This window comes from Ciconia boyciana, chromosome 1 (genome assembly GCF_034638445.1).
Source record: "Ciconia boyciana chromosome 1, ASM3463844v1, whole genome shotgun sequence".
NCBI lineage: Eukaryota > Metazoa > Chordata > Aves > Ciconiiformes > Ciconiidae > Ciconia > Ciconia boyciana.
This window is the reverse complement of record NC_132934.1, coordinates 87,044,967-87,054,908: the sequence shown is the minus strand read 5'-3', so window position 1 is coordinate 87,054,908 and position 9,942 is coordinate 87,044,967. Positions and strand designations below refer to the sequence as shown.

Sequence of the window (9,942 nt, the reverse complement as noted above, 5' to 3'; positions counted from 1 at the left end):
CCCTGTTCTTCACCTGGAATACCCCCAGTTGCATATGCCTCGTTCTCCCTTCCCTCCCCCAGACCAGGGTTTAGCCATTGCTCCTGTACAACTGGACACCTTGTTTTTCCATGGTCTTGTTGCCTCTCATGCTCCCCTCTTGCCCATACAAATGGGAAAAATCAACAGAATTCTGACCCCTGGAGATCATGGATGAACTTATATCAGATGTGCAATTTCACAGATCCCTTCCCAGGTATATTATCTCAAAAGCAAATGAGAGATACTGACACCTGAGAAGATCTGGAGCTGGATCTCACAGAAAACAGTGCGAGAAAGTAACTATGACCTTACCCCCAGAGTTCCCCTGTCAAGCTCTTGCAGACTTCAGTTCTCTCAGTGACTTGCAAGAAAAAGGTAGGTTGTTCTGTGGTAGCAAAACTAGTCAAGAGACAACTCCAGAGAATACCCACAACACAAGAGGGGTCATCTTCTCTCTGAGTCAGCATAATTTTAGAGCTGCTGTCCTGCAGTCAGAGCTTTATTTCATATAGTATAAAAAAAGCCATCTTCAAATTCTGATCAGTGAAGGCTCCTGGGCTCTTTTCTCCATGAGATTGGTTGTTGCCTTCCCTGTCTTTTGAATGTGGCATCACACAGACAACTTATTTTTGCCTCCCTTGAAGCCACCTGAAGTTTCAGTCTGGGTAATTAACCGTAGTTTTGTGACAGGTGAGCAACTGCCACATGCCGTTGCAGAATTGCAAACACTTTAGTGGTAGGTAAAGCAATCCCTATATAAAGTCCGTAAGTTGCTTTCAGTAATGGGGAATATTTAGTAGTTGTTAAAAACAAAGACAGAAAAACATAACACACCTGGTTTCTCCAGCAATTATTTTAATATTCATAGAATCTCACTGATGCCAATGGGCATACACACACTGCACTCAGCACAAAGTACCACATCTTTCAAGAAAATCTACTGCCCTGCAACCTTCCCACACAATAGAGTACAAAAGTAGACTGCAGTAGTCTGATGATAACATCAGTACTTCAAACAATAACATGTTTGCTGAGATTTCCTGATATTATTAAGGCTTCATCAAGTAATAAGATTTGGAAGAACTAGAAAGTCCACAAAGGCGTCCCACAAGCTGCCAATGGTACAGCAGCTTTGGTAAGTTTTGATGGTACCACCAAGAATTCATCAAACAGTATGGTGGCTTCCAGAAGTGCTCATGAGGAAGATTACATGGTCTGCATGTTTGAAAAGCCTTTGGGACATCATCAAAAGCTTTAGATATGATTTGCTGTGTCTGGAAATTTATATGCTATCAGTGATTCTTCAGCTAGTAAGACAGCAACATTTAGAGCCTATCCTCTCTTACTATTGCTTTGATCCAGTCCAAATAGTTGAGGATCTTTGTGTAGAAGCCATAACCTTCAGCACAGCCAATACCCCAAGAAACAATACCGGTAGCCACCCAGCGACTACTTTCTGTGTCTAACACTGTGAAGACACTCCCACTATCCCCCTGGCAGGTATCCCGTTTGACGGTGAGGAAGCCAGCACAGAACATGTTCTCAGAGAAAACCATAGGTATATCTCTCTTCTTACTGTCCAGCCAACTCTGACACTTCTCTTGAGCAACCGCTGGTAGGCTCACATACTTCAAAGTATTTGAAATAAAGTTTTTTTCCACACCAAAACCGCTCACATAGCCCATGTGCCCATCCATGTAGAACGTGGTGTTGGTAGTATCTGGGAGACAGATGGGCAGTACTGTAGGGCCCAGGGTTACTGGGTGTTTCAGCTCCATCAGGGCTATGTCCCCATTGAAGTTGTGCTCATCTTTAGGGTTGTAATCTGGATGGATAAAGATCCTACGTACAGGGTGGTTACCCATTTTGTGGAGCTCTTCTACACTGGTGTGGCCGAGGAAAATGTTAGCCTCCTCTGCTAGCTGGTCCAGGCTTACATTGTTCCCTCCTGCCCCTTTGGGGAAGATGGTGTGGGCAGCGGTCAGGATCCAGCGATCACCCAGGAGCGCACCACCCCCTCGTCCATGGATGTGGGTCAGAGCCTGCCAAGGGAAACTGCCTCTCCGTGCTGACTTGCCGCCCAAGATCCGCTGGACTTCAGTAATGGGGTTGACCGGCTTCCCACACACTGTGGAGAAATGCAAGGAGATCATAACAGCCTCTGTTGCCCTGGCTTGTCTCTCTCTTTCCTACACCATCACTGTTCGATTTCACCTTATTTTTGCCTTCCTGGATAGATTTCCCTGTGCTACCTCACTGATACCACTCCCTCTCCTGCATGTTGTCCCAGCTTTGTACTGACTGTAAGCATGAATTAGTAAACACCAGACAAGTCAGAGCTTTTTACTGACCTGGCAAGCAGGCAGGAATCCTCACCTGGCCATCTCGATCCAGCCAGGTTCCCTCAGGAGAGCAGGTGAATCTGTCTGTAGGATGAGAGGGAAGTGAATGAGACCCAGGTCTGCAGGCATGGGGTGGGAAGAAAGAATAGAATAGAATAGAATAGAATAGAATAGAATAGAATAGAATAGAATAGAATAGAATAATTTTCAAGGGATTCATCTCTCCAAGGTGTCCCACATGCTGCACTCAGCCCTTCCATCCCAAAGGCACTCCTTCCCAGGAAAAGCTGCCTGTGGTTTAGTCTGGAATGTCTCCATCTGGGATAGCATGTACATCTCAAAGCACCTCAGTTCCAGGGGACCAGTAAAGCTTAGGCACTGCTTCTGTAGAATAAAAGCCTGAAGAGCCATCTGAGTGAAGTCTTAACTTCATTCACTCCACATGCTTACAGAGCACCGTTTGACCTTACTTAGCCCAAAGAAGGGAGAGAAGAAGTAAAGACATGGATTTTAGATTCAAGCTTCTGGTCTCTGTAGTTTGCAGAGTAGGACAAGGTGGTTTGTTCCAGAAACAGGAAAAAGATGAGTCAGTTACTGTACATGCTCAGTATCTATTTCTGAGGCTATATTGCAGGTCAGCTAACTCGCATGTCACCTCTCAACACAAACTCCACTACCTCCAACATTCTTGCTTTTCTTAGAAAGTTTGTGCTTGTGACTAAAAATAATTTATATACAATTTATCTTACACTATAGTAAATGCTTCCAATAAAGTGTTTGCTGTTCTCTTTCAAAATTGACTAAATCACGATGACTCCCCATCAGAATTTGGGTGGTGCTGATATTTACTTGCTCCTGATTTTTTTCTGATGAGATTGAGCTCTGACTCTTTATGAAGGAGTTAAAACTCAGATGCAAGAATAATCAAATTCAACATTAGTACCAACTTAAAGAACTCCTTAGCTGCTTGCTCCTCGCCCCAGTGCTAGCGTGTCACCTCTCTCAGGCATGCTGCACAACTGTGCATCCGTGCTGGCAACCATATCCAGGAATTGATTCAGCTTAAAAATTTGCATTTTTTTGTGGAGGCTAAATGAGCAGCCAAGGCAAGGAAATCATGAACTCCTTATACTTGTCTTGTAACCAAAGCTCCTGTGTCATCAAATCATCTCTCAGGTGCAAAAAGAAGGCATGTGAATGGTTTTGAATGTTGCCTTAGTTTTTCTGACCTGCTGCATAAAAATATATTTTTCTGTACCTATGTTATTTAGCCCTCATATGTCTCTGCTGCTGAACAATATTCCAAAGAGGTAAATGGCATTTCAGTGGAGTGGAGTGTGAGTTTATTTATTTGCACCTGTAGCAACTTGGATTGGTGTGGTGAGGTTTCAGAATTTTGGTGATTCCCAGACACCATGCCTCTAATTTCAGTGAAAGAATGAAATCCACTAGACAAGAATAAATCATGACTACAAATGAGAGAATAAGACCTTCTGCAAAAGTTAAGGAGAGCATGGAGGAGGCATGTGATGGACTCTGAGAATGAGGCAAGGTGGGAATAGGCTGAGACAACAAGCCTCAGGAGCTATGCTGCAGAGCCAAGGAAAGATTGGAGATCCTTCACAGGAGGAAAGCATGAGTGCTAAGCCTGGGGAGTAGAGACAATTCTAGCTGGAAAGCTGAGAGGGCTTTTCACGCACAGATTTCGGTGTCTGTGTGGGATTAGGACTCACCACCGCCTTTTCCGGTGACAATGTGATAATATGGCTCATTGCATCGATATGTGATCATTGACTGGTAGTTGTTGTTTGCAAGTTTGTTAACATAGCTGAATGCCCCGTTGGTCAGGTTTGTAGGGTTGCCACAGTTCACAACTACAAAAAAGAAAAAAAAGAGATTAATCAAAGATAGCCTTACTGCCTGCAGGTTTAGGCTTGACTTGGATTGTGGCCATGATGTGAAGGACCAGTTAGTACAGCGGGCAGAGAGAGGTTGTTCCAAAATGGATTGCAGACTGGGATCTTTTGCTTTTAGACGTTACAGCAAAATTATAGCAAATTTTTAGTGATATTTTATGCATTTTTGTAAGGGAGGAAAAACATTTATGTTTTTGCAAGCAGAAAAATGTAATGAAAGTCAACAGTGCATGTCTACAGATCCTTCCAACCAGCATATCCATCAGTCTATAGCCACAGACAAATAGAGTCATAGGGGCTGAACTCCCCATGTTCTTGGAGGGGGAAAACCATGGCAGGGGGCATAATCCCCGTTCTCAGATCACTCACTTTCACAGCGGGGCATGGCTTGATGCCATGTCCCATCAGCCTGGCAGACAGCCGTGAAGGACAGCAGCTTTTGGTTGCCCTGCATGGGAGAGAAAAACATCTCTGTTGGTTGTACAGAGCCTTACATTCCCTTCCCCACATTAAAATATTGTTCTATCTGCCCGTCTTCTCACTGCTGTCCAATAGTTGTCCCTCTGCAGTCTGTTCCAGTTGCTGTCCTCTCCCTCTGTAGCCTTCCCTCTATCCTCTGTTTGCCACAGGCTACAAATTCTTCATAGCAGGCCAAGATATCAGCAGCCAGCAACCATAAAACTGTGACAAGTCTGGGGTGCTACGCAGTCCTGGCAATAGGATGGCAAGGGAGGCAGGTAACATTTTCTGCTTCAAGTCTGATTTCATACCCTTCCAAAGAGATATTCTTGTTTACCAGTGTTTCCTGGGATCTTTGTCTCTCATCTTCTACCAGGGCTTTGTGAAACAGCAACTGCATAAGGAAGGGAGCTAGGAAAGGAGAAACCACTGGAAGAAAGCTGATAGAAGCAAGGAAGAAAGAGAAATTGCAAGAGGTTGCCATGAGTGAAATCTCCAAAGAAAGTTTTACTGAAAGGTGAAAGACTTACACAAACTGAAGAGAAGCCAGAATATGGCTGAAGAGAGTGGAGAAGGGATCTCACCTCCATCAGGTTATACCCAGTCTTGCAGCTGACAACGAAATAGTCCTGAAATTGATACACAGGCTGCAGGTCTCTGATGATGGTAAACTGATCCCGTGGGACAGGCTGTGGGCACCGTATTTCTGTTAGAGAATGAGATGAAGTAAGTTGATATTAATAAATGGTGTAGACAGGCTGTAGTTGCCTCTGGGGAAGAAATGTCTTACTCTCCGAGGTGTAGTGGATCTTCCAGCCACGGCTGAACCCTGACTCATCGGTGAGGAAGAGTATGTCCACCTCATTGCTGTTGGTTTCAATGCTGCCAGGTGACTCCTTGCCACAGAATTCACCAATCTCTCTCCCTCGTGCTTGGATCTGATGAGGAAAACGTGTATCACAGGGACAGAAACACACATGCTTCTCTGCCTCAGTGTCCCTATTTCAATCCAGACCAAGTTTGCCACAATGCCTATGATGGTGAACAGGACTGGTTGTCTGACCCATCTTTGCTAATGTCTGCACTGACATATCAGAACAAAGGGGTGACCTACCACAAGCTCTGCTTCTCCCTTATCATGGGAATCAGAGCTATCAACCCCTTCAAATCCTGAGATTAAATCAAAGGGAGAAAAAACTGGAAGAAGGACAATTTTTTTGGCTCCACTCACTGTGGAGCCACTCACAGGCTCTGGGCCTGTGACCCGGAGCCTCTGACCTCACGACAATGGTAATTAAGCGCATTGAGGGAGGGACAAGGGAAGAGCTCAGCCCTTCATGCTGTGGCATTCTCCTTGTACTGATCCCATATTTCTCATCCCAATAGTGGTGTCCCCACAATTCCTGTCCAGGTCTGGCAGCAGGGCTGGGAGCAGAGTTTGTACCTTGAGCTGGTCATAAGGACAGTGAACTTGTTGGTGTTCATCAATCTCAAAGGGTTCCAAGAACTTGAGGATGACAGAGAGGCCCTTTTGCAGACGGATGCTGTAGTTACACCGGAGGTCTTCAGGATAGGGCTGGGGGTACTCAGGGCTGCTCAGGTACCCAGATGCCTCTGTGAACAACTCACTGCTGCACTGCACTGGTGTAGAGGAAGAAAGCAGAGGTCACATATTGTGCAGCTGTGTCTTCTGCAGCCCTGTCAACTACTCCCTAAGTCAGTTCTCCCACCCTTCCTGGCTGAAGGCCTCCTTCCCTGGAACCCTCTGATCTTCAAAAAATTTCAATTTACCTTTGCAGGACTGGTGGTCACTCTGAAGCTGGTAGCCAGTCCGGCAAGAACAGAAGTAGCCACCCACATAGTTGTGGCAGAAGTGCTGGCACTGAGGCTTTTCATCATTCTCAGCAGCATTGTTAGGGTCACATTCATCAAGATCTGAAGACATAGGAGATGCAGGGACAAGGGGAGGAAAGTGTTAAACCTTTCTGCTGTACACTGAAAGTGCATAGAGATCCCCAACCTTGCTTACAGTTTCTCTTTATTTGCCTGACAAGGAGGAAAATTGGTTGGAGCCACACAGGCTTCCTTCTGAGTGCTGAGGGTATTGCCTACTCACCCACAGCTTGGTAATAGGCCAGGAAGCCCCTGTAAGGAATCAGTGTGCCATTGTCTTCATTGGAGAAATCAGAGTGAAACACCAGGTGCATCCTGTTCCCCTTAGATACAAACTCCTTTCTTCCTGGGTGATTGCCTGTGGTTGACCCAAGCTGGCCACAGTATCGGCCCAAGTTCTTCTTGTCTGCTTTGATCTGTCAAGGTTAAGGGGAAATCACTGTAGCCTCATAAGATTCAATCTGCTCCATGCATCACTATTACCCAGCCATGAGTTGCCAGTACATGCTCCACCCATTTCTATTTTTAACTCCTTCCCTTTCCTTTGTGGGAAGCATGAGAGGAGGCCTGGTGAATGAAGAGCCATTGTATGTGGTGGCCACTAGATTCCCATCTCCAGCCACCCCTTGGCCCAGGTATCTATGCACATACCTTAACATAGTCATAGAAGCAGGAGTCAGATGGCTCCAGGTCAAAATATCTGAAGGTCAGCTTCACCACATAGCCTTTTGGGACGTGGATATCCCAGGTGCTGATGTTATTGTTGGGATATGGCTTGGGATAACCGGGGGATCTGATCTCCCCAAAAAGCTTGCTTGGGACTGGACTGGAACTGATCGCTCCAAAAAAGAGGAAGGCCCACAGGAGAAAAGGAACGTGCCTGTGAACATGGCAAGTAAACTATGACATTGCACAAAATCAGGTCATCCAAAATCAGGGGAGACTTCACAAGTGATTGTGCACTGTCTAATGGAATCCAAACACAGGAGGCCTAGTTGCAGGTCCAACTTCTGGCTTGGATCACTCAGGAACAAGGAGGACAGCTGAAATGAAGACACCAGCACTACCCAGGTTCCAGCAAAGCATTTGTGACCCAGCCAAAGAGATTCATCAACCCAGGAAGCAGTTTGAAGGAGCATGGGTGAACTCCCTGAACAATGTCTGCTTGTTCCCAGCAGTCATGGGGCTGGGTCCCTTAGAACCAGGGGTAGTTTGGTTCCCTTTGGCTCTGGGCCAGCAGGTCATTTCTGCTTATTGCTAGTTTAGGATCTCTGCACAGTTCATTTGGTGAGGGTGCAGTGCCTCCTGGGCAGCCCTCTACCCAGACATGCCTCAATACCTCTCCTCCAAAAGTTGGCCCTCATTTTTTTCTCAGGTTGCTCCTCTTCCCCTCTGGGGAACGGGACTATCAGTCTTCCTCCAAAAGCAGCTCACTGCCCAGATCTCCTGAAAACATCAGCCAGGAAGATCCTTCTTCCTCAACCCTATGTGCTAGCAAAGCTTTAATGGAGGGACAGCGAGCATGAGCTTAGCCCCTTGGACCTCTTCTCCTCCCTGGAAGGGTCTAACCCTCCCGTTCCCTCCCCGCAAAGATGTGGCTGTGTGTCCCCCCTCCCCAGCTCCCCCACTCACATGTCCATGCGCTCGCCGCCGTGCTTGCACCCCTGCCCGTCCTCCCCACTGCCCCGGCCGGAGCTCTTGAGCGGCGGTCAGCGGCAAGCCCGGGGACCGGTCAGGTAGGTGGGGAGAGGCGGAGGGAGGGAAGAGCAAGCCCGGCTGCAAACAGCCTGGCAGCGGACCAGACTCCCGCAGCCCGGCGCCTGCTGCCCTCTGCTGCTGAGCTGCTGCCGAGCTGCTGGTCCCCCTGCCCGTGCAAACACGGACTCCGGGGAGTGCTTTTGGGGGGCTCTCACGTCCTAGCCAGGCAGAGCCGATCTGTCTCTTCTGGGCGAGAAGGCAGAAAAACGATTGCTAGAGACCTTTCCTAGGGTTTGATCTGCAATCCAGGAGCTAGTCTGAGGTGGCTCCCCCCTAAAGATGTCCTCCTAGGAAGTCTCACCCACTCCTTCTGGGCAGTTTTCTGGTGCAGGAAGAAGACCAGAAATTTTAATCTTAACAAATTAATTTAAACTTAAAAAAATCAAACTGTCAAAAAAGTCAAGTTTTCTCTGTTCTGGCTTGATGAAGAGCACTTCAGAGGTTTTTTGGGATGGGAACTGGGAGCTTCTGCAGGGAAAGCAAGAAACCTCAGACATTTGAGTTAAATAGATACTAAGAAAAATGAACAACCCTATAGAATTAAAAGCATTCTGAGAACAAGACCCTTTTCAAAGACCCTTCTTGCTGTTTGTTCTGCAAGCATTTTTAGGAGAAACAAGATAGATGGATAAGGCCTTCAGTATTTAATGGGGAAATGAGGAAAGACAGCAGCTTACAAACACATTTCAGGCTTTTATCAACATAGTGCCCAAGACATATATTGTGTCCCACCAACTTTGTGAAGCTTAAAATTTCTTGGCTTTCAGAGTTTGGTGTAAGACATAAACCACCATTTTAGTGTTTTCCCTTAGAATTATGGGTGACTTCAGAGAAATGAGTGAGTTTCTTGCATTGAAATCATAGGAAATAATTCACAGCTACAAAAACATGTTGAATGAAGATGAAAATAGTGTTAAAAAGAATGAAGAAAGCATCCTTGGGGTATCTATGGAAGTGTACTAGAGAAGCTGCTCATCAAATGTCTTTGAATTATTATCTGAAAAAGATCTCATAAACATGTAATTAGTGTCTCTGTAATAACACCATATGGCCCCACACATGAGAATTAAGATTAAGTGGGGGACATTACCCCAGTACTTCCTGATGTCCAAATACATCCTCTGCATGATGACCATACTTGGGCAGGCTCACTGCCCTGCTGTGCCATGCTGGAGGAGGTTCTGCTGGCTTACTGTCCCACCAGAAGGGAAGCTTTTACACAGAAACCACATCTGGAAAGTAGCTGGCAAGCACTGGAAACTACGCTCTGAGAGATCTGTTATGAACAGGTCACCAGTGGGAAGAGTGTTCCCTGGCAAAGCATGGATAGACAGAGGTGCTTGAGGATCATTTGTAAGGCAGCTGATCATTTCAGTGTGTTCTTGACAAGGAATCTTCTATCCAGGGGGCACTACTGGGAGTTCCCCGTGGCACTTTCAAGGCACATCTTCCAAGTCTTCATTTCCTCCCCCCACCCCGATAACACCATCTGGGCTACTAGGAGAGTACTTCAGCTGGTAAAGCAAGGGTGGTTAGCTGGAGATATGCCTAAC

General features: G+C 46.4%; 1 protein-coding gene across 1 annotated transcript; it reads right to left on the bottom strand.

The window, feature by feature from the left end:
* Positions 1 to 865: 865 nt before the first annotated feature.
* Positions 866 to 8,382, bottom strand: C1R (complement C1r). Its single transcript, XM_072879543.1, has 11 exons — positions 8,264 to 8,382; positions 7,283 to 7,511; positions 6,855 to 7,047; positions 6,530 to 6,673; positions 6,183 to 6,379; positions 5,529 to 5,676; positions 5,323 to 5,444; positions 4,649 to 4,727; positions 4,097 to 4,237; positions 2,373 to 2,447; positions 866 to 2,149 (listed from the first exon to the last, which is right to left on the bottom strand). The coding sequence occupies exons 1-11, from the start codon at positions 8,269 to 8,271 to the stop codon at positions 1,347 to 1,349; spliced, it is 2,139 nt and encodes a 712-aa protein (XP_072735644.1). The 5' UTR covers positions 8,272 to 8,382; the 3' UTR covers positions 866 to 1,346.
* Between the last annotated feature and the right edge of the window lie 1,560 nt (positions 8,383 to 9,942).